General features: G+C 46.7%; 1 protein-coding gene across 1 annotated transcript; it reads left to right on the top strand.

Annotated features, from left to right (window-relative positions):
* The first annotated feature begins 2,457 nt into the window (after positions 1-2,457).
* Positions 2,458-22,932, top strand: TNMD (tenomodulin). The gene is made up of 7 exons (XM_048864050.2): positions 2,458-2,908; positions 3,057-3,191; positions 12,977-13,117; positions 14,595-14,696; positions 17,010-17,163; positions 19,909-20,081; positions 22,343-22,932. Exons 1-7 carry the CDS (start codon positions 2,861-2,863, stop codon positions 22,550-22,552), a joined length of 963 nt encoding a protein of 320 aa, XP_048720007.1. The 5' UTR covers positions 2,458-2,860; the 3' UTR covers positions 22,553-22,932.
* Positions 22,933-25,119: the final 2,187 nt, after the last annotated feature.

Below are 25,119 nucleotides of genomic sequence, written 5' to 3'. Positions count from 1 at the left end.
GGGACTTATAGTGCATGGATTGCAGCTCTGCTGTGGCTGTCAGGTGGCAGCATGGAAGTATTCTGCAGCTGAAGCCCTGCAGACTTGGGTCCTAGTTCTTCTGACCCTTCCATGGCCCATCACCTGCAGTTCTTTCTCCTTTTCTCTCCCCGTCCCCGGTGCTCAGACTGCGTGTGGATTTTTTAAGGCAACTTTAATTAATGTACAATGCACTATAGGGTTTTATTAGTAAAAGCAGGTTGGAAAAGTGCTCTTGGGAAAGAAAATGGAGGGGCTGGAGGTGGTTCTTAGCTGCTGGAGGAGAGAGATCCATAGCTTTGGATCAGAGCCCTAGGAAGGCTCTTTTTCTGCACATTGAGCCAAAACAGAGGAACTGTCAAAGGTAGGCGTGGTCCTGGCACATGGGGTGAACAATCCCAGAACCCAGAGCAATAACAGCCATGGCTACAGGGACAGGGATCTTGAAGCTGACACACTCATCTATGTTGGGGTCCAATGGTTAGAGCAGTAGCCAAGATCTTGGGAGATCCCACCAATTCCCTCCTCCACCAAAGACTACCTGGCTAACCTTGGGAAGTGCCAGTCTCTTTGCCTCCCTTCTACACCTGTACAATGGGGATAACAGCCCTTCCCTACCTCACGGGGGAGTTGTGAGAATAAATACATTAAAGAGTGTGAGGCACTCAGATTCTATGGTAATGGAGCCAGGTAAGTATATAAGGCAGATTGAACATAGTGTGTAGAAAGCAAATTTGGTACCAAAGGAGCTGCAGCTAACACACAAAGGATCCTGCAGTGCTCATGAACAGTAGCGGTTCACCCACTGGGGCACTGTCCCCTCCAGAATAATGGGGGAAATAAAGTCAAAGTAACATTAATTGACCTTTGTCCCAGTTCTGTAACAAGCATGTCTCCACCTAGTGGCCAATCCCAGGAACTAGAATAGCCCACTGCTTACTCAAAGCTAAGGCTACGATTTAGTCACAGAGGTCACAGCAGTCACGGAAGTCATGGATTCTGTGACTTTACTGGACCTCTGTGACTTGTTCAGCTTCAGCTGTCAGCAGCTGGAGTCGTGGCAGGGGTGGGAGCCGGAGCTATGCTCCCCACATAGCCCCGTGGTGAGGGCCACAGCTGGCCGTGCACCCTTGCCCTGCGGCTTCCGCCGGGGCCATGCACCCCTTCCCCACGGTGGGGGCTGCAGCTGGGGCCATGCAACTCTGCCACAGCTTGTACTGTTATTTTTAGTAAAAGTCACGGGCTCTGTGAATTTTTGTTTGTTGCCTGTGACCTGTCCGTGACTTTTACTAAAAATAACCGTGACAAAATCTTAGCCTTCCTCATAGCTAAAAGAATTTCCTACAGTGCAAGTGACAAATATGCCTGTATTTGGGGCTGAAAGTCCTGTGCTCCCGCCCTGCTGAAGACAATGTATGTGTTGTGGTATATGTAAGACTAGTTTGTGCCTTGAGTGCTTTGTAGTCAGACCTTTGCAAAGTAGCTTCTGAATAAAGAGAGACATTGCAGGAGCTCAGGTGTGGTCTCCACGACGGATCTCTCTCCAGCCTCTGCAGTCAGGCATTATTAGCCACTCACACCCCTTGCATGGGCAGAAAGGTGAACAACAACACTACAATGAGTTAAAAGCACAGCGGACATGTGTTTTAATAAACTTTTTAAAATTATTCCTTCCCTGCGGAAGCGTCTTGGCACCTCCTGCTTCACTGATGATATCCCAGAATGCATCCTGCTGTGAGATCACACCAAGCGCAGATTCAATAGGTCTGGTGGGGTACGTGAGGTCACATGCTGGGCCACATTCTGGGAACCAGGACGCGTCAAGAAGATTTCACAGAGGAAGATACGACTTCAAAAAAAGGTAGTTAAAACTTGTTTCTCTACTGAATGCCCCGAAGCTGGGGGGTTTGGGGGGAGTGGGGCCATTGGTGCATTTTGCCAGGCTTACCTCCATTTTCATGTTTGCATTACAGTTCAACATTCAGTGCCTAGTCGAAGCAGATGCCATTTAAAGTCAATGGAGCTCCGTTTATTTACACCAGACTTGAATTTGACCTAGTGCTTCCAGACGAAGGATCCAGGAGGGGCAGAGTGCTACTCTAGTGTCCTAGATGCTGTAGTCATTCCACTGGGGGGCTCCAAAGCAACCGGCAGCCAGATATCAGCGAGGGCACCCCCATTTCATCTCCCAGCTCCACGGCCGCAGAAAGGACCAAGGGGCTGCTTCTGAAGTGCCCTTAATAAACACACATGCAGCAAGGGCTACGGTACCTCACCGCCAGCTCTGATCCAGAACCCCACTGGCTGGCCCTGACTGGTCTAGTTAAGCAGCTCACAAAAGACCCAGGTGTCAGGAGGGAGAGAGTTAGAATGGGGTGGGAGGGGCAACATTAGATTTACTGAAAAAGCTGATGTGAGGCACAGCTGGAAAGGTGAAACAAAGGGAGAAAGAAGGGGGGTGATAGGGCAGAACTCTTTGGCTGCCCAGTTTTAGTAAGCGTATAAAATGCTTATCCACTGCCTCTGTAGGTACAGAGTGAAAGCTGTTGTATTATAGCTCACCCTCAGTCACTTTCCCAACCCACAGGGCAATCACTTGCACCCCGTACACCTCAACACCAGCACAGATGCAATAGGCACCACACACATATCCACACTTTGACTGGTGCATTATAGACTCCTGTAGTAAAGCAGGCTTCAGCATGACATATTGGAGTCATTGTAGCACAGAATTTCTCCTCACTGGCATGTGCAGTCCTGATCATTTGTAACTCCACCTCAGCAGTGGTTTCTCCGACCTCTCTACACACACAGAGAGAGAAGGAAATTTTACTTCGAGACCATGGAAAAGAATTCTCAGGAGAGCCCCGAGGTCTGTCACTTTCTAGATGTAAGTTAATGATTTTCTTTACCATTGTAGAATTTCCCATGTGATATTTATTACCTAGAGCATAATAGCTGTCTGATATATATGTGTATTCAACACTCCTTGGAATGATAAGCAGACCACTGGATATTGCTGTTTTGTAATTAATTAGGCAAAAGCATCTAAGACAAGAAAGAAGATCTGCAAAAGATACAAGATCTGTGGATTGCTCTTCTGCGTACTGGTGATTTTTCTTATTCTGATATTTTTTGGTGTCAAATATTTCTGGAACCCGTCACCTAAAAAAGTAAGTAAATATTCACTGATCCAGTATTTTAGTGTGTCAATTCTACACAGTGAGATCAAGAAATCTTTCTACAATATTATATCTATCAATACTGCTAACTGCTCACTCTAAAAATCCATACAATATTGTGATAAACATTTCTTACACTACAGAATATTCATGCTGACCTTTTTCTTTTCATTATTCAGATCTAGCCTTTAGTGTTTTTTGTGGAATATTTTCATAATTAATAATTGCACCAGATGGGATCTCAGCTATAAAGAGTTAAAATTACTTTATTTCACCAGCAGCAAATTTTATGACAAGTACAAAACTATTTTCCATTTTGTTTCAATTATCTTACCATAAACTGGTGGAAAAGTCATTATGCCATCACATAAAGAGGAGAGGAAGCTGGAATCCAGAATGATTGATTGTCATGATTTATATTTCTTACTTTAATGTGTTTGCAATGTTAAGGGACAATGAGACAGACTTGCTTTCAGAGGAGTTTCTGCTAACTGGATTGTGTTCATTTATTTTCAGTTCCTCAGCCTGTAGTCCTCTTATCCCCATTGTGCATATCTAGAGTAGCACAAAGTAGATTGAAATAAAACCACATCAAGGGCCAAAGTGTAACTCTGCTGACTCCACTACCTCAATATTTCTTGGTTCCTTGGGGGAATTCCACTTTTATAGGATCATTATCCTTAGACACATATTTCCTGTTTGATGAGATATTCAAATAGCAGCGATTAGAAAGGCATGTATTTTGGAGCCAATCTACATGTGATAGGCTGGCTACCTTCCCCTCCAAACCTGAACCTCCTCCTGCACCATCTTCCTACCCCACCAGTTAGGAGCATAACAACTAACACCCCATCACAGGTCTCTGTGGTCCATAGAGTCCATTATCCTGTCTACAACAGTGGCCAATGCCAGGTGCTTTAGATGAAGATCTGCTTCAAGGAGGACCCCAGATGGTGACCAGTTCATACCCTGAAGCACAAAGACTGCAGATCTTATAATTTTTTAATAATACTTTTATTAGTTTTACAATATGCAAAATACAAAACTTTAGAGGCAGGAATGTTATTATATGTGTGCATTAAACACCTCTTTGAAGGGGAATTGCAACATGTTTGATGGGCATTAAGATTTACGGTAAGGGGAAGTCCTTTTTATTTTAGCCAGTCTATGGCCCCGATTCAGGCCTCTCACATCTTAAGCAAGATTGCTAACCTCTAAGCCAACAAGCTGCTTGTGCTTTATCCTTGCCCCCTTGTGGGGAGGAGTTTCTATATTAGGCATTCTCTCAAAATTGGATAGGTACCATAGCTTGCAAGACTGCTCCCCGGGCTCACTCACGCCGAAAGCCGGACTCATACTTGGAACCACAAGCAGATGGGTGTCATGTGTCCCACTGAGAGGGGTCTGTCTGCCAGGCACAAGTCCTGACCTCAGACGTTGAAAAGACACCACTTATCACAACCCACGTAAACACCTAGCAGGGAATGTAAACCCTGAAGCAAGAACATGGACCTCGGCACCAACAAGCCGCTTTGTGCCTGGTCTTTGCCTTCCCCTGTCCTTTTGCCCCCTCCTACCAGGATTCTGTTTGCAGATAAAGTCCCAGTACAGACAGCCTGGGGTTGGAGCTCGCTGAACCAGCTATCAGGAGCTGCTGTCTTGAGCACAATGTGGGAAACCTGGGTCATGGGCTAGAAGCCCAGCTCTCTCAGACTCACCCTGTGGGCAAGACTCACCTCAGCACAGAGGGCCTGTGCAAGACCTAGGCACTGCTTGAGCCGCCCTTCAGTCCTTGCCCCAGGGCTGAAGGGGGATTGCAGTGGTACCTACACAGGCCTCGCACCCACTGTGCAGGGCTGAATTTCACTCTGCGCAGTAAGGGGTGGTGAGAGGAGGTTCAGTCGGGGGGATGCAAGGGGCTTGATGGGAGGAACTCTTGTGAGCTGGCTCTGGTGCTGCATGTGTGGGCATTTGCAATGCTTGTGTCAGCTCTGGGGCTGCCTGGAAGCCTGGTCTTGCCTCTGTTACTTTACTTGACTACATCTGTTTAAAATAAGCTGCTGTGATTCAGAGCCGACATCTGGTAGAGATATTTTCATTCCAATCATCTGCGGCCATAAGCCCATTGCCAAGCAGTAGGTTTGTAACCGAGTACGGCTGAGAGTCCTGCTATGACAGCATTTGTTTGGGCACAGAGCTCCTGCCTGGGGACATGTGGATCATACCTCGAACGCCATCGAATTGTCTGAGCTTCGGGAAGAGCTAGCCTCGGCTGCTATGCTGACCTCCAGGGAGCTACCTAGCTAGCAGTGGGCAGTGAAAGGGGCCCTGGCCTAGTCAGCCAACAATTGCCGTAGCAAAGAGCACTATGAACTCATTGTGACACAGACTCCAGCAGAGATATAGAGGGGGCAGGTTATACCACCCTTAGTCAGGGGCCACTCCCTGCTGCAAGCTAGGGCTGCCCCGAGGATTGTCCTAATTTGTGCCCATATTTCAGGAGCCTTTGTGGGGCTTTGCAGAGGTGCATAATCACCAGGGTACTAGTCCTCCCCAGCCATGTCCCCTCCCACCGCCAAATCTACCTCCTTCCTCTCCTGCCCTACCCACAACTTGCCTCCACCCTGGTCACAGCCACCCCACACACTCAGCGCTGCGGCAAGATGGCAACCCAACTTACACCTGTCCTAGGCCCAGAGGGGCCCAAGGGCAACAGAGAATCAGGCCCTTTGTCTAGCAGACGAAGGAGAGGATGAAGACTTCAATCACGTCACTCACCAAAGTTCCTGACATAGCAACTGATTTGGAGTGCAAGAAGCTCCAGGTCAAGCCCCAGCAGCAATAGATTAACCTCATCCTGACACTGATTTCCAGTGGCTTAGATGTGACAGTTTGGTGAAGTGCAGAAAGGACTCCGTTAATCTCGTAAAGGCCTGGAGAACAATAGACCTACATGTGGGATAGCTCAGTGGTTTGAGCATTGGCCTGCTAAACCCAGGGTTGTGAGTTCAATCCTTGAGGGGACCATTGAGGGATCTTGGGCAAAAATTGGGGATTGGTCCTGCTTTGAGCAGGGGGTTGGACTAGATGATCTCCTGAGGTCCCTTCCAACCCGGATATTCTATGATTCTATGAGTCGTGGTACTAGAGGCCCCATCCCTGGAGATGAGTGCCCAGTGCAGCTCTCTCTCTCTACGGGGATGGGTCTGGCTGACACAGGTCCAATAAAAGATATTACCTCACCCACCTGGTCTCTCCACAGATCCAAAAGGCATTGGTCAAGAAAGAGACTCCCCTTTAAACACGCCTAGCTTTACAGTGTGAAGACCATTTTTTCAAAGCACAATGCACTTTTAAACTGTCAAACAGTCCAGGCCCCAAGTGTGATCGTTCTATTCAGATAGGAAGTGTCCCACTTCCTGAAAGTTTATTTTCTTATCATCAAAAAGAAATAAAAGCCACACACATCTCCAAGCTGCTGCTGGGACCTCACAGAGTCTCTACTGTTCCTCTAGTTACACAAAGCTTGCCAGCCACACAATGGGAGCACAAGCTGTTAACCCTTTCAGGAAAGGTCTTCACCACGCTTAAATGAAAGCTTACGGGGGATGGACTGCACAACATAAACATCACTACTGTATCTCACAGCTACCGCTGCACAGAGAGGCAGGGGTAAAGCAAAAGTAAGGGCGCAATGTTACCCAAATGCATAAAGGGCCAAGCTGCTAGGGATGGAAATATTACTTACAAACATCTAGGAGACTAAATAATAAAAAATAAGGAAATTACAAAGTGCTCAGGAGGAGCCATTTAACATTACAGTGGAGAGTCAAAAAGAAAACATTTCTAGCAGGAAAGACAAAAGACCCCGGTCTTTTAATTATTAAAACAGAAGTGGCCAGCAAAGAAAAGGAATGTTGTGTGTGTGCCCTTTGGGCTTCATTGTAATGTAAAATGAAAGCCAGAAAAGTTTGGGGGGAGTTTCCTACTTGTTTGGGTTATTTTAATGTTAGAAATATCAGCTCTTGATTTTGAGTTTGCTGGAGGACTTGAGACCAGTCCTCAATTGAAGGAGGATGCATTTTTTAATCTTTTGCAAAGAAAGATTTTTTTTCCCAATGATTTGGTAGATGTTGAAGTAACATGTGTGTTAACAAAAGCAAAGCAGATTTAAACAGCCTGACCAAACATCCTTTCTCCTCTCAACCGCTCTGATTCCAGTCGCTAGTGATCTCATGAGACAACTCTTTCTCCAGCAGTCCATCAAGTCTTCCTGGAAAATCAGGGTATGCAAGGGTTGAATTTCTAATGTTAAAAAAAAAAAAAAATCAAGAGTAACAAAACCCATCTGAAAAAAAAAAAAAGCCTTTCTGAGTCTCTTCATGGGACTTTAAGAAGTAAAAAAGTAGCAACAAACCAATTTTCCCCTTTGCAATTTTCCTTTGGAGCCATGCACTCCACCATCATACAGTAACACTGAAATAACCTGAACCTGCCATTTAGTAGCATTACATGGACAAAACAAAGATGACAAGACAACAAACCGAAATGATTAACAGTGCGGAGAGCTGGTTCCGCATACAAATTCTGAGATGACTCTCAAAACTATCAGTATCTCTTTAGCCCAATTAAAAATTTCACAACTCTCCAAATAATGTGCAGCGAAGCCAAGCCTCCGAATGGGTTACTTGGCCAAACTCAGAGGAAAAATCATTCCCCTGAAACGGAAGGGGATTCTAAAGTAAGTCTACAGTATGGTTTCAGATTCTTTCGTGGATGATTTAAAGCACAGCCCGTATTTTGTCTCTCTGAGCAGGCAACACTTCAACATTTTCTAGCCTTTAACCTAATTTTTCCATACATTAAAATCTAACAGCGGGTATATTTTAAAAAATTCTGAATCTAGCTATCGAGAGATGCTTATGATTGTCAGGGAGACACCGAATAGTCTTAATGCATTTTAATATTTAAAGTGAGAGGCAGTGTGGTTGGAGCATTGGACTGGGACTGAGGATAGCTGGGTTCTATTCCCTGCTCTGCCACTGGTTGCCTGTGTGACCTTGGGCAGGTCACTTTAACTGCCTTGTGCCTCAGTTTCCCCATATGCAAAATGGCAATAATGATACTGACTACCTTTGTAAAGGGCTTTGACCCTACAGACAAAAAGCACAATATAAGAGTTAGGTGTTGTTATTAATAAAAGCCCTTTTCCTGCCTCTCTGCACAGTCAGGCTGCCCGGGCTTAGGATTTGGCTCCATGAGGATTGTTCCCTTGATAGCCCTGGAGACACAAGCTTCTGTTTATCCACAGAATGAGTACAACCCAGTGCAAGCTCCCATCAGCCCCACCCAGTCTTTGGCCTCTGCTGAGAATGCCAACAGGATGCCAGATCCTCCCAGCTGTGTGTGGACATGTTTCTCCTAGGAATTGGATGGAGACCCTCCAATCTTACTTCGTACAGGCCACTGACCAGCCACAGGGTGGTGAAGACTGGCTGCAACTTGTCAGTCTGTGGGGGAGGAGCTGTGCAGCCCCCCACCAGACCCCTGAGCCAGCTTTCGGTCATTCATAAGAAAGGATAGAGAGCTCCAGAAAGGCACCTGTAACAGCAGCCCTGGAGACCCAAGTGCTACTTTTATCCAGACAGGACATTCCGCAGGGGCAGCAGTGAAAGCTCCTCGGATTCTACCCCACACCCCCTGTGCCACTGACCTGCCCTAGAAGGGCTTTCTGCAGGGATAAGAGGAGCGTTTGCCTCCCCAAACCATGCATCCCTCCACCTTGCTGCTGAATTAGAGAACAGATTGCGTCCAGGCACCGGGAGTACTGTCTTTTCCCCTCTTGGCTCTTCAGGGGTTTCTGTGTGCTTTGCTTGAGGACTCTCTTTAGAGAGACACTGTTTTATCCTTGAAGGAGAATCTCGAAGACAACTCACCTGCTTTAACTGCTCCAGGAGGATCATTTGTATGCTTCAAATAGCATCTTCTACTATTCAGCCCTTAAGAGTCACACAACAACAGAGACAAGAGGGCTGCCAAAAGCTGGCAACAGCAGCAAACAGGTACCTGTGAAGAGTAATACAGATTGTATCAGAGATACACGTCCGATGCGGTGAGCTGTAGCTCACGAAAGCTTATGCTCAAATAAATTTGTTAGTCTCTAAGGTGCCACAAGTCCTCCTTTTCTTTTTATTAACTCTCTGTTCGCCCATTTCAGCACAGGGAGGGTACAAGGCATGTAACATACGGTTATGCTGGAAGGTGTTCATAACTGCCTTCTGTAGACCATCACAGACCTTTCTACACCCTTCTTTCAGGCTAAAAGGAAAGAGCAATTAAGCCCCTTTATATGGAGTGATAACTGGAGACAATAGATACGACTGCCCAAGTGGGCTGTGGGGTTTCCACAGGACTAACTGCAAACCCAAGGGCTAGGGGGTTGCTTTTGTGTGAGAGGCAAGAAGCCAGCAGACACAGCCAGAGATGCAGTGGTGAGCATGGCTCAGAAAGAGAGCAGAGACGGAGCTCCTTGGGGCACAGGACAGGCTTGGAAATTGTGAGAAAGGCAACTGCCTGCTGCAGTTTGCTCCTGATATGTTCAGGGCCACAGGACTGAGAGCATGTGCTCTGTAAATAAATAGGATTGCACCACAGAACATACCTGACGCATATGATCCATTTCTCCTTCTGGTGGAAACAAACCCACAAGGCCCCAGTATTGGCTAACTGCTTGACCAAAGGGACAACAGTACAGTGCCCATTCCTCCAAACCTCATGCATGTCATTGGCCCTACTTATTAAGATTCTTGTACCCCATTATCTAGTGCACACCCTTAGCTATGGGATCACCACCATGACATCTCCGCCTAAGATTCCATTCCCACAGTGCCAGTGTTTCATCGTCTTCCTTACGGCTGGACAGAGGACAGACAGACACAACAGGAGCTGGCAAGGATTCTGCAGGCTTGGATGGAGCTTACACACCATTTAAAAAGGAACAAGATGAAAAGGACACCCCCACCCCAGTAAAGGCCAAGCACACACAGAGCAGGGTTTCCCTCAGCTAAAGTAATGGGGTAAGGTGGGACTGGCTATAGGCGAGTCCAAGGCAAAGGGCTAAGGTATAGCCAGCTTCAGGCACCTTCTGAGGAGAAGGAAGGAGTCTCAGCTCTGGCCTTCTTCCTAGAGATCTTTCTACTGTGACCCCTCCCCCCAGACTCACCCCCACTCCAGTCTGTCCTTCCTATATAGCACTGCACCTCCCTCGTTTTCAGGGGTAGCTGAACCTCCATCCCAGCATGCTGTGGGTAAGGGAGGGAGGTAAGCGGAGAGAGAGGATGAAATGATCTGGCCCAGCCCTGCTGTTCTGCAAATCCCTACACTCAGGACAGGCAGCTGTGGTTAGGGTGACCAGATAGCAAGTGTGAAAAATCGGGACAGGGGGCGGGCGGTAATAGGTGCCTATATAAGAAAAAGCCCCCAAAATTGGGACTGTCCCTACAAAATCGGGACATCTGGTCACCTTAGCTGTGGTCCCACCACCAGCCAGAGTGAAAGGGTCCCTGCCTACCTCCATGGCCGGTCACAAGGCATTTGCTGCTATTTAACAGTCTGCTGTCTGCAGTGGAAGGGCTCAGCTTTAACAGTTGGTCGGGAGGGAAGAGGCTACTGAACTCCTGCTTCTGGGCCCACACCAGAGGGAACCTTCCTAGCACAGAGCTGAGCCCAAGGGTTGGGGAGGAGCATCTCCTGTTGCTTGGCATTGGCAGTGCCCCCTCTGATTGATACAGCATTGGTGTCAATGGGCCCTGGAGGAAGCTGTCGCAAGTCTTACTCAATCTGCATGATGCAGGACTTGAGGCACAGGTGAGCCACTGGTTCTCTCTGTGTGCAACCTCAGTTGTGCCGGGGGGATGGAGTCCCCTTGGGAGCACAGGGCCTGGACTGGCCAGTTTGCTAAATCATCCCTTAATCCACCACTGCCTTGAGAGTGAGAGGACTGAAGTGTGTGGGAAGATGAGGTTTTATCCCAGCTCCTAAACCCTGTCTACATTAGCACACCCATTGTCAGCCAGGAGTAGGCTATCTTGGCATAGAGTTGAGAACGGGTTAGACTTGTCTACACTAGCACCTGAACAGTCAACATCAGGTAAAGAATGTTAGGCTTGTCTACATTCAAATTGCAAGTGCTGCACCACTGTAGCGCTTCAGTGTAGACACGACCTACCCCCACGTGAGGGGTTCACCTATTGGCGTAGGTAATCCACCTCCACGAGAGGCACTAGCGAGGTCAACAGAAGAATTTGTCCATCCACCTAGCACTGTCTACACTGAGGATTAGGTCAGCTTAACTATGCTGCTCAGGGGTCTGGATTTTTCACACCCCTGAACGATATAGTTAAGCCAACTTTATTTTCTGGTGTAGACCAGGCCTGTGCTAGTGGAAACAGAGTTCTAGAAGGTGTAGGGAGTCCCCTACTGGGGACTGGAGTGAATAATGAATCTAGCATTACACCAGGAGCCAGTGGGGACACCCTGGAATTACTTTATAGATAAAAAATCTGCCTGTCACACAACATCATTATATAAAATACATGTGCAGCAACAGCAAACAGAACCAATATCAACAAGTCCTTCCTCACCCACGCAGCCCATTAACCTTCATCATTCCCCTCCCATTAATCTACTTACCTGACTTACTCATCTTCTCAGAGGCCCAGGAGAATAACTAGGCCTTGCCAGGTGCCTGCAGGTCACCTGATTCCAGCTGTGTTGGAAAAAGGTACATTCTAGAGCCAGATGCCTCTGACTGAAAGTGCGTGACAGAATGAAAAGGCTATTTCGTGAGCTCTTCTCATTATACAAGAACAGGGTAACATTCAATCAAATTAAAAGGCTGCAGATTTAAAACTACTACACTAAATTTCTCTCTCAAACAGCGCAGAGTTGACCTGTGAAACTCACTGCCACAAGATCCTACTGAAGCCAAGAGCTTAGCAGGTTAAAAATACAATCATACACTGATACAAAGAATGAAAACATCCACTCTTACATGAGATAAAATTTACAAAGTAAGAGATATAAACCCATCAGACACGAGCCAACTGCTAACTAAGGGAGTTAGTGAGAAACTTTCCCTCTGGATAAGTTATTCTAAATTGTCCATTTGCACCTTTCTCCAAAGCAGCAGGTTCTGGCCTATTGTGAGTTAAAGGACACTAGACTAGTCAGTTCTGGCAATTCCTAGTAACTTTGGAGAGCTTGAAATCCAGATCTGGATTCAGTTTTTGCAAGTAAGCTTTTTCTGTGTATTGGGCCAAACCAAACCCCCAAAATCTGGGTCAACACTTTGTGGGATGATTACTTTTGAAGTACACCCATTACTAATACATGAATGGCCTGAGGGTCTGATCCTGACTTCCTGGCTTGTGTTAAAGGCCATCTATCTATCTTCGTTTTTTCTGTAACATCTGTCGCCACTGTATGCAAGCATGGAGGTTTAAGGTATTTTGCTGGGAGTGGAGTGTAGGATTGAGCCCAAGGTGAGCAGAGCAGCTGTAAAAGCAACCAGCAGATACTTGAAAGCAGAGATAACCCCTGCTCCAAAGCTCTGGCCCTTTGGCATTGGTGCTTACGAACTTTTATAACCATCTGCAGAAACTATGGTACAAAACCAGTGTAACACAACAGAGGGTTTTTTTTAATTGCTAAATCAACAAAAAATAAAACATTGGGATGGACCTGACTGCCTCTGCATATATTTCTTGTCCTCCCAGATATATGATCTGGAGCACACATTCTTTAGCCATGGGGAGAAAAAGAAGATTCTGATGGAGATAGATCCTCTAACCAGAACAGAGACATTCAGATCTGGAAATGGCAGTGAGGAAATTTTAGAAATACATGACTTTAAAAATGTAAGTATGCCCATTTTTCTAAACCTTCTACAACGAGGCAACCAGATGGTCCAGACACAGTGGCGGTTTTATCTGTAAGCCCTCAGAGAGTGATTTAAGGGCATTATTACCATCAGATGAGTTTTCAGGGGCCTGCGGTTTCAGTCCAGTTTCTTGTAGGAAAGTGTCAATACCATAACTGGCACCACTGTTCATAGTCAGAGCAAAGACACCCAGTGCAGAGGGGGGAAACTTACTGCTATCTATGCTGAAGCCACTTCACACTGGGTATTTTCTTCTCTAATCAGTTCTCTTATGTTAAGCAAGGATAAGACTGGACAAATAGTTGGATAGGACACCTCCACAAATAAGAGTTGGGAGCTAGAGAATTTTTGCTGAGGATCTCCAAGTATTTTGCAATAACTGAATAATAACCCCCAGAGGTAAATACAATTACCCCCATTAGACAAATAGGAAAACTGAGGCATAGACAGGTTAAGTGACTTGTCCAACACTGCCCCGCATATCAGTGGCAAAGCCAGAAATAGAATCCAGGTCTTCTGATTCCCACTTCTGCCTGTACTTTAACCACTAGACCATGCTCTCCCATATATTAACTATCACACCCTATCCAAATTCTTAGTCCTATTGTTCCACCTTTTTGAATTCCCTCTGCAGTTCCATTGCAGAGTTAGTGTTCACTTACCCTATTCAAGATTGACTTCACTGTAGCTAATAATGTGCTTAAAATTAAGCACGTGATTAAGATCTTTGTTGGATTAGGACTCAGGGAGATCAAGTCCTAAAAGCTGTTGTGTAATGCTGCTCAAGTTAGCCCCATTTCATTGGCTGAGTGAGTGATGCCGCTCCACAGCATACTTTGGAGATCCTTCATAAGGAAAGATGCTATTCTCCCATTCACTCTCAGGGGCATTTAATACTGGAGCTCTTCACCGTGGGGATGGTGATGTTCCATGAAAATAAGATCTAGTCATTGGATGTATCCTTGCAGATGAATGTGACTGTAGTAAATCTACAAAAAAATGGCATGTTTGTCTGTCAGGAGAGCATTAAAACCTCATGACAAGATAAGATCAATATGAAACCTAATTATAATTCCTAGGGAAATACTCCGTTCAGTGACATGTCCTGAAATCTTCATCTAATCATCTAGCAAGAGTTAAAGGCTGAAGATTCATATATTCAGAATGGCCAGATTATACTTTATTCATTTATTTGTGACAACTAAAGCATGTGATAGTTACAAAGAAATGGGTATCAGGACCGCGTTTTATTAATCCCTTCCTTCAGCTATTTGTAAATAGCACCATTTTCCAAACCCTTTAGGAGATCTTTTTAGTACATCTTAGCACCATTGCTGAAGAGAGTTTGCACAAAAACTAACAAAAAACATAACTAAATTGTGATCCAGTGAGATTCTCCTTGTGCTGCTATTTAAACTTTCACATATCACTTGCCTGGCTGTTGTTGCTTTTAGGGAATAACCGGCATCTTTTTTGGAGGACTTCAAAAATGCTTCATCAAAACTCAGATTAAAGTAATACCTGAAACTATGGAGGCTGAGATACAGGAACCTGAGGTATGTAAATATAAAATAAAATAAAATAAAATAAAATAAAATAAAATAAAATAAAATAAAAATCTGCATAAACCACCCCATGTGAAGCTGACTTTGCTAGTTTCATCTAGGAATCAGAGCATGTTCTCACTGGAATTCCATCTGCTCCGTCGTTTACTGACAGTTTGCTATTATGGAAGAATGAGCGTTGTGATGGTTTCATAAAATTATCCTGTTTCAGAGGATTGTTGGTAAAAACGACAATTCAAAGAGACAGGATCAGACAGAAGACAGACAAAATCCAATCGGTACAATACCAAGAATCAAGAACAATAATGCAGTTAAAAGGCCACACGGCAGCTCAGGATTAGCAGACGCTAGCAGTCAGTCTAATGAGTTCTCCCAGAAAGATCTGCCTAGTGCTCTGTGAGAGAATTATGCAAAGGTCATTAAATAACAAGAGCAGCCACATTTAGGCAACAGTGAATCAGTAAGGCCCTGATTCAGGAAAGTACTTATGGATGTACTTAAATCCCATTGTAGCCAACCGAATTTAATCATGTGCTTAAAATTACACATGTGCAGAAGGGCTTTCCTGAATCAGGGCCTAAATTCTGAGTGGCATTCTCCCTTTGAGTTTTCAATCACAGATTCTTTGGATATTTCGTGAGAATCTAGTAGAGCTTTTGGGTCATCAAATAACTATGATTTTTTAATCTTTACCGAAACAGTATTTCCCAGGATAGAGAAGAGAAAGGGAAAACCCAGTGTGATAAACTAAGATTTAAGATCTAGTAATTTCTTTCTGTGCATGGCTGCATAGCTAAGAAAAACACACACGTGGATACTCTGATCAGCAATCATTTCTCTCCTCCACCCAATATCCCAATAATAAATAGATGGTGGTTAAAGCAGATCAAAATCTGAAGGGGAGCGTAGCCCCTTTGAGGGCTGTTGTGATGGGTTTTGGTGTAGTTTAGCAATGGTAAATAATAAATAGCATGCCAGCATTCTGCATATATGTGGGCATTTAGTAAATAGCTTAGTGCAATCCAATGCAATACTCTTTTCTATAGCCTCGTTCATAAAATCTGCATGCCAAAATACAGTACAGAATAATGTAATAGGAGACACATCTGGTATAAATGACAGAAAACAGTTGTGCAAAGGCATCTTGTGAGGAATAAATGAAAGTGCTTGACCACAAAATCAGTAACAGAAGGAGAGAGAATTTAAGAGGAATGAACAAGGGAGAAAGGAGATGTTTTAATCTAAGATTTGAAAGGAGTTGGAGAATTGATGAATCAGGGAATACAGAAGGCTGTTCCAAATGGCAGTAGTTGCAGAGGAGAAGGCTCTTGAAGCAAGACTGGGTACGTCTACACTGCAATCAGAGGTGTGATGTGACTGCAGCACACATAGACATACCCAAGTCAGCTTTGATCTACCAAGTTCTAATAACAACAACAGTGGATCTGCAGCAACACAAGCGGCAGCATGGGTTGTACGAGCCCATCTGGGACCCTGGGCATGGAGTGGCTAACCCATACTGCTAGTGTTATTGGAGCAAGCTACCTCCAGGCTAGCTCGGGTATGTCTACATGTGCTGCAGTCTCACCTCTGACTGCAGCGTAGACATACCCACTAAGTGACTGGAGAGAAGAGAGAACTAGTGTTAGGCTTAGTTCTGTTGGCTAGGAGCGTGAAAAAAACCACATCCCCTAGCCGACAGAGCTATGCTGGCAAAGCATTCGTGGCATAGGCAAGCCCTCAGATAAGCAAAGGAACTGCAGGAGGCATAGAAAGAGACAACGTCCCTGATTATTCTGCTGTCACGTCCACAGGTGTAAACCAAGAGTAACTCCATTAAAATCAATGGGGCTTACTCCATGGGGCCATGTCTACAGTACACATGCTACAGCTACGCAGCTGTAGTGTAGACGCTTCCTGCATTGACGGAAGGGGGTTTTCTGGCGATGTAGGTAATCCACCACCCCAAGCGGCAATAGGTAGGTTGATGGAAGAATTCTTCCAGCATCTACGCTGGGGGTTAGGTCAGTTTAACTATGGCACTCAGGGGTGTGAATTTTTCACACTCCTGAGCAACTCAGCTCATTTGATCATAATTTTAAGTGTACACCAGGGCTAGAGGTCAGAACTGGGGCCCTAAACCTGTAAGGCAAAATCCATGGAGCTTTAAAAACAGGGAATGTATGTTTTGCACTGTTTTAACAAGTCATGTCTTTAGCAAAGGAATCTGAGGAGGGGTAGAAGCCGTGGAAGGTGATAGGGTCTATGCCAGCACACCAAGGTGACACCTCATTCTTCTTTCAGGGAGATGAAGTGATGACAACCTACTTGGAGCAATCCATGGTCTGGATTCCAGAGGAAAAACCTATTGACAACAAAGAATTTCTCAAGAGCTCCAAAATTTTTGACATCTGCAAAAATGTGACCATACACTGGATCCACCCAACTCTGATCACAGGTAAAATTGCCTTTTCCCTCACTCCTGCAGACTCCCATAAGAGATGTCATATGTTAACCAACCCGCATCTCCAGGAACAGCTTTGCAGTCAAATGAACAGTTCCCATCTTTCTCTCTGAAATCTTGTATGCTGCGAGCTGGCCCAGAACAGGTTTCCAAAGTGGAGTTATAAATCAGAGAAATGAATGTGGACAGATCCTTTACTACTACCACCACGAGAAAACAACCCATGTAATATAACTAGCTAGGCTTTTTCCCTGCAAAAAGTCAATCTGTCCTTCATTATCAGCCCTCAATCAGCCTACCCTCTGTCACAGGAATAAAGAGAAACATTTCTTTGGCACCTGAAAGGAAGTCAACAGTGTCTAGAACAGATGAATGGAAACAAAGACAACTAAATTCTGTCACTGATTCACTGCGTGACCTCAGGCAAGTTACTTAGCCGCTTGGTGTCTCTTTCCCCATCCGTAAAGTGGTGATAATAACAACACTTACCTTTCTAAAGCAGTGTTGAGAGCCTGTGAGGAGAGGTACTAGAGTAACGGCAAATACTGTTCTATTATTGAAAAGAGAACTGTGACTGTTGTGTTCGGAGTAATAACTGTCAAGAGTGTGGAGGTCAGTTAGAAAGACAACTGCTCTGTTGTGAAGCTCAGTTAAAGTGGAGGATCAGATAGTTGGAGTCTCCTGCTTTTACCAGAACTCCACCCTCAGGCAGGGGTGGTGGAACCAAAGTGCGCTTGGGGGGACAAGGCCCCCGCAATGGAAACTTCGAGGGGATGATTTACGTTTCCGCCTCTGCCACAAGCAAGTTGTCTGATGTGCTCAGGCGAGGCTGGGCTCCGCGGCTGCTGGGGAAGGAGGCGAGAGCACGACCCTTGGGGCTGGAGAGGCTGCCATGGCAATGGGGAGCAGGTGGGAAGCAGGGTGATCAGGCCAAGTTTCAGTAATTCCCCCTATGCAGACCCCGCATCCCGCTCCCCTCCTATCCCTGACACCCCAACTGCCCCTCCCGCCATGCAAACCACCCACCCCAATCCCATCCTACCCAACACCCTGACTGTCCCTCCCCCTATGCAGAGCACCCACCCTGCTCCCCTCCTATCCCTGACACTGGACTGCCCCTCCCCCCATGCAGACTCCCTCTCCCGCTCCCCTCCTACCCAACACCCTGACTGCCCCTCCTCCATGCAAACCATCCACTGTGCTCCCCTCCTATCCCTGACACCCCGACTGCCTCTCCCCCACCCTGCTCCCCTCCTACCACGATACCCCAACTGTCCTTCCTCTGCCCTGCTGCCCCCACCTCCCTCTGCTCCCAATGCAGAACGCCCACCCCAATGTCCTCCTGCTGCCCCTGACTCTCCTCTTCCCCAGCCCCAGTCAAAGCAGCTTCCACTGCCTCTGCCCACGTGCCAGCTGCCTGCAGCATGTAGAGTGCTACGATAAAAGCATTGACCAAATTCTGACTGGCTGAACATTCCGCAAGGGGGCACCCTGCACGATTAAGCCTTTTGTGGGTCTCACCCACAAGACAGGCTGGTGCCATTGTGGGACTGTGAAGGAACAATGTCAAATCAGAGAGATCTGCATTTGTGCCCAACAGAACCCGTCCATGGGCAGGATCTCCTGTGACTTGCTTTGAAAATATATCAGTTTGTAAGGGCTGGCAGACCAGACGCTCTGTGCCATGGGCCAGTGTCTGATTCCATTAAGGCCCATGACTGTATAACGCTCTTCTCTCCATGCACATACCTGCAGCATCCTCCAGAATAACTGTAAGCTAGTGGGATGGCTCAGCAGACAACACCCAGGTGCAGTCAGCACGTTCTGTGACCCCAGGTGTGGAGCCTTCTCTTCCCTAGCATTCGCCTCTCTCTCTTTCCTAAAAGAACGAGGAGTCCTCGTGGCACCTTAGAGACTAACACATTTATTTGAGCATAAGCTTTCGTGGCCTAAAACCTACTTCATCAGATGCATGCTGTGGAAAATACAGTAGGAAGATATATATACACACACAGAGAACATGAAAAAATGGGTGTTGCCATACACACTATAATGAGAGTCAATTTACAGCCCTTCTTCCAAACACTGGTGCAAAGGAAGGGGGAAGGTGAGCTGAAATGAACCCCTTTTCGCTGGAGACAAAGTTCTCCCCCTGCTCCTTCTCACAGCAACACTGCAGGCATTTTTTTTGCTAGCTTTCCAGTTTGTATAACGTGGAGCTGTCCGTGTGTTGTGCACAGAGAGGCGGATGTACATAAGGAAGTAATTCTTCACCCAATGCACAGTCAACGTGTGGAACTCATTGCCAGGGGATGTTGTGAAGGTCAAAAGTATAACTGGGTTAAAAAAAAGAATTAGATATATTCATAGAAGATAGGTCCATCAACGGCTATTAGCCAAGATGGTCAGGAACACAACTCCATGCCCTGGGTGTCTCTAGGCCTCCGACTACCAGATGCTGGGACTGGACAACAGTGGATGGATCACTCGATAAGTTGCCCTGTTCTGTCCACTCCTTCTGAAGCATCAGGCACCAGTCAGAAGACAGGACACTGGGCTCAATGGACCATTGCTCTGACCCAATGTTCTTACAATGTTGGGCGTGGTTTAATGCTGTTTTGGGTTTAGTGGGGCCTTGTGCCATATTATGCTAATGGTGAGCACGCCACCTGCAACTTTTGTCCCTGCAATCTCTCCAGGATAGTTGTTTCTAATGATTGTTTCCACTGTTCCTCTTAGCTCCTGAGCTGCATGACTTTGAAGATGGAGGGGAAGATGATGTCCCGTTCCTTGTGACCAAACAAGACGGGGCTGAAAGACAGAATGAGCACCATGTGGATAAGGATGCAAGGCCAGGAACCAAACGCCGGGCCCGGCAGCTAACTGAAGAGGATCTTCCAGTAAATGACTATGTGAGTCCTTGGGAATAATTATTGGGCAACTGTCAATATTTCACTCTCAGGCTGAACTTCAACAGTAGGAACACTCTCAAGCTACATCATCTGGCCTACGTGATCACCTTTTTCTGACTTCTGTCTGCCCCTGACATGTGACTCTTAGCCACCTTAGAGGGTATTAAAGCACTGCATTAAAACAAGAATCCCAATAAATGATGATGACATGAGAATGGCGTGAAATGGTCATGCCAATTAGGGGGTTTGTTTGAGCTAATGCCCATAGTGTCCCCAAAACATGGTTAACTCATAGCACAGCATAACAGCTGCAATCCTTCTTCATAATAGGAGAGGCCACAGTTCTTTGGTTGTAATGTCACATTTGACCTGCCTATGGAGAACTAGGGCAGATTCATAGATACTAAGGTCAGAAGGGACCATTATGATCATCTAGTCTGACCTTAATGGTCCCTTCTGACCTTAATATCTATGATAGCATGGTCTAGTGGGCAGGGCACCGGCCTGGGACTCAGAAGACCTGGCTCAACCACAGACTCGCTGTGTGACCTTCGGGGAGTTCAGTAACCAACTTGTGCCTCAGTTTCCTGGCTCTACAATGAGGATATGCTTCCTTACCTCCCAGGGATGCCGTGAGGCTAAAACCCATTCATGACTGCAGAATGCTCAGATATTAGTGATGAGGGCTGAGGAAGTACCAGACTCAACAGAAAATGGTGCACTACAAATGGCAATTTCAACCAATGCAAAGACTTGGTGGGCCACTCAAATTCCAGAATAGTCACCTCCAAATGTTCACATTGACTCTGTTAATTGTGTGATGTGCTCATGCCCTCCTCTATGGAGCCATGTTATGACTATCCCCCCAGCAACAGCATTACCACCTGCTCCTCTTCCCAAGAATTACCCAATTCTGGTGAATAACTCAGGTAACCACTGGGTGACTTTACTAGATTCTCACTGGATCTTGTGTGGACAACAAAACCAATATAGCAATGTATAGTATCAAAGTGCTGTATACATATTAATTAATCCTCACTGCATCCCCATAAGTGAGAGAAATATTATTAGTCACATTTTGCAGCTGGGGAAACTGAGGCACAGAACAGTTAAATCGTTTGCCCAGCGAGTCGGAGACAGGATTGCACCTGAGAAATCCCTGGCTCTCAGTCTTGTGCTCAGACTATGAAGCAGCAGCATTTCTAAGACAAGCTGACCGTCTTGCTTTGGGTCCTGTTCCTTCTAGGGCCAAAGAGAACCAGATGAAATAAGAACCAATTCAAACCTCTATCCAAACCTGGAACCATGCCCAAAATGAACCTTCAGAAAACCCGGATTGTCATGGTCACACCTGCCTGGAGAACCGGGGAAAAGCTGTTCCTGCTGTGCTCCAGGCACTGGAATCCATGAGTGCTTTAGTCCAGAGGGGTTCGATTAGCTCAGATCTAGCATCCGAACTTTGGGGTGCTGCCCCGAACCTCTGACCCAACACTCGTTCCATTGCCATCCAGCAGACTGCTCAGAAATGCTGTCAGATCTCAGGGGTCTCCCAATATTCAAAGCCCCTCCCCTGAATTTAAGCACTACTGAACAGGCCCTCTTCCCCTTGTCACTCACGTGCTATGACCATCCCAACCCACACTCTGCCCCCTTCCCCAGTCCCTCATGGCTCTGCCTCTCTTCCCATTCCCAAGCTCCCAGTGGTTCTGCTCCTCTCCTCACAGGATCGTCAGGGACTTAGTGGCTTTCCCCAGCCTGCTGCTTCTCTGCTCTCCCTCCTGGTACCCTCTGCTGCTTCCCCACAGAAGGCCCATTGGAAAGAAGGGGCAGAAGCACTTCTTGGAGCATGACCCCCTCTTGGAGGACAGGGAGCATGAAGCTGGCAACAAGAGGACTGGGAAGGAAAGGGATGGGAGGAGGCTGGGATGAACCACCAGCCAACAAGCAGAAAGTGAGGTCCAGGGTTCAGATTAGTCAGATGCCATCACGAGTGTCCAGGGGCTGAGCTCTGAGCTGGGAGAGATCTGGCTTGGCCTCCCAGCCCTGCTGCTCCTGGGGCCTGGCTGTGCTCCACTGGACTGGGGTATAGGTGCTGGGTTCATCTGACGGCGGCATTTATGGCAGCATAAGCATCCCCCAAGCGTTTGTGGGGGCTAGTACCCCGGCGGCGCAGCAGCAGCTCCCCATAAGTGCCCCCAGGTTTGTGCTCTGCCCCCGGCACTTTCTCCCTCCCACCCTCTCCTGGTTGTTTTCTCTTCCAGACGGAGAACGGACTTGAGTTCCACCCCTTGTGGGATGAACGAGGCTACTGCTGTGCTCAGTGTCGCCGCGCCAACCGATACTGCCAGCGGGTGTGCGAGCCTCTGCTGGGCTATTATCCATATCCCTACTGCTACCAGGGAGGAAGGGTTATCTGCAGAATCATCATGCCGTGCAACTGGTGGGTGGCACGCATGTTAGGGAGAGTGTAGGGCCACACAACTGCTGAAGCAATGGAACTATAACCAATGTATGCCCTGGCTGTATAGAGGGGACCCTATTGTATGCTGCTGCTCAGCTAGCCTCCCTGTATTACAAGCCTGTAAAATGCAGGCTGTTAACTCCTTGATTCCTGCTGTGTGCTCCAGCCACTCCTGGCTGAGCGCCCCGCCTGTCCTGCTGTTCTATTCTGTTCGATACCGCGCCAGTCCCTGCAGCATCTGAGCTCCTGCTGATCACAGCCGGTGCGACCTAAGGTTCCCTTGCTTGCGGCGAAGTGTTCATGGACAGCATGCAAAGGATGAACGGACAGGATTGTACCTGTGTTTAGTCCTAAGAAAGGAGCCAAACAATAAACGTTTTCTATGAGCAATTGCAAAGGAAAGTCATTTAGACTCAGTCTGTGCTGCTTAGTGGGTCTGACAAGGGAGCTCACTGTGCAGCTCCAGAGCCAGCTAACACATGGAGCTCAGGTGGCAGGTCCCTCGCTGGGCTCAGCTAGCTACGGTCATACAAAGGCGAGTGAGGGTTACAGCACAGTATCCATATCACTGTTTGTGCGAGATCGCATACAGATTGACGACACCGAGCTGGCCATTCCCTCAGCACCTCTCTAGAGACAGAAACCCTCCCAGGACTCCCTAGGCACTTAGATCATCAGAAATCCAGGTGCTGGGGTCCCTCCGAGTCAGCATCTCAGCGCGATGCTAGGGGCTGTGGTAGATGCCTTCATCTGGCTGAGATACTGGAACAGGTATCCCATTTGTAGTCATTAAAATAGCCCATGACACTTCTCACAAGTCCTGGCCAGTTTCCTGCTCATGCAATTGCATTCTGCCTTCTCACATTCCCCCTGCCTTTCCAGCTGAACACAGTAGTCTTCACTTCCATTCCTAAGGAAAAAACTGCCCCTACATTCAGGTTACTGCATATTTATCCACTATGGGGGCTGTACACTTTCCTCCAAAGCATCTGCTGCCTGCCATAGGTCACAAGGCTAGATGGACCATGGATCCGACCAGGATGTAAATTCCTACATTCTTACTTAAAAAACGTTGTGCAGCATCGCTGGTGCAGAATGACTGCCTCCCTCCACAGCCCAGGTGGCTGTGAGGCCTAGAAAGAGCGCAGGGTACAGATGCTACAGTAGCCATATCACTGGCCTAAACCACAAGCAGGTGCACAAGGAGGAATCACGCTGCATAGGGAAGCCAGACACAACCAACTAAGTGCTTTAAGCAATCAGCAGCAGGTTAGATCTGCAGAACAACGATAGGGCATCTACATCTGCCAGGGCAATTACAAAGAGGGGTAACCTGAGTGCTGAGAGGTAAAGAAAAACCACTTGAAACTGCTGTCCCACCCTGAGCAGATTGTGGATGGGGGATCACGGAAGAGGCAGACAAACTTCCACACATCAGAGGCTGCAAGTTGGGCAGTACCTACTCCAAGGAAGCTCTCACTAAATGAGGGCATGGTAAGCCAATACATGGGCCCCATTGTCCATGTAAAGAGAGGTCACCAAAGAATAATACTCAGTACTACATAGCACCTCCCATCAAGGAGCTCATCCCCTTTACAAACATCAAGGAATTCACCCTCCCAGCCCTGGGAGGCAGGGATGTATTGCCTGCTCCAATGCTTTAAATCACAATGATACCACCTAGTTCTTAAATAACCCCAGAGATCACCAAGTAGTTTACCAGGGAAGTCAGTATCATTATCCCCATTTTACAGATGGGCAAACTGAGGCACAGAGAGGTGATATGACTTGCCAAAGGGGACAGCTGGTTGGAACAGAACCACATCTCCTGAGCTGCAGTCCAGGGCCCAATCCACTTGACCACCCTGCTTCTATAGGATCATCTCTCCTCTACACGCAGATTGCCTAGCAACTTGGATGTCCCCTCTACTGCCTTCAAAGGAACAAGGCCCTATAGATACAAAACCAAGTACCTTGGCCACTTTCCTCCTTGTCCCCATTGACTTCAAAGAAATAGATACAACTTTTAAGCTGTCAGGACTAATCACATACAAAATCCATTCAGCGTGTAGCAGTGGTATGGGTTAACAGTTAACAGCCCTTATTTTTTTTTCTTCATTTGATTTTTTGTTTCACTCTTTAAAGCACTTGTTTTAGTAAAAGGAGGAGTGTTTTGACCACAGGACCGGTATGGTAGAGGATGGGCAAATGGGGATAGAGCAATACACCCTTATAAAGTAGAAGAGACTAGCATACACTCTCCCATGCTTCATTTTTTTGATATAAAACCTTGAAGCTACATTACCACTGTTCTTTTTCATAACAGTTACTGAATTTCCTACAACATAAAGTCTCACTTATTGCTGAGAAACCTTAAAAAGTCTAGTGGGTCCATTCAAATGAGCCTCCAAACCCTCAGCTCCACATCTCTTAAGCTTCTCTAAATCTCCTTGGCTTACAGACTGGGCTGGAGGTGTCAAGAGATTTCCACTGAACTAGAGTTTTATACCACTTTCATTTCCATGGCATCCAAGCACCTAATTCCTGGTCCCAGGTGGACCAGAAATTCCATGAGAC

Source organism: Caretta caretta, chromosome 9, assembly GCF_965140235.1.
Source record: "Caretta caretta isolate rCarCar2 chromosome 9, rCarCar1.hap1, whole genome shotgun sequence".
In the NCBI taxonomy this organism is placed as follows: Eukaryota; Metazoa; Chordata; order Testudines; family Cheloniidae; genus Caretta; species Caretta caretta.
Note: the sequence above shows the minus strand (reverse complement) of the source record. Positions and strands in the feature narration are given on the sequence as shown.

Excerpts from the sequence above, each read along its gene's own strand:
- TNMD (XM_048864050.2), top strand. The coding sequence starts at position 2,861 with ATGGAAAAGAATTCTCAGGAGAGCCCCGAGGTCTGTCACTTTCTAGAT. Across the intron at positions 14,697-17,009 it reads CTGAGATACAGGAACCTGAG|GGAGATGAAGTGATGACAAC; the intron begins GTATGTAAATAT and ends TTCTTCTTTCAG. Across the intron at positions 20,082-22,342 it reads ATCTTCCAGTAAATGACTAT|ACGGAGAACGGACTTGAGTT; the intron begins GTGAGTCCTTGG and ends TTTCTCTTCCAG.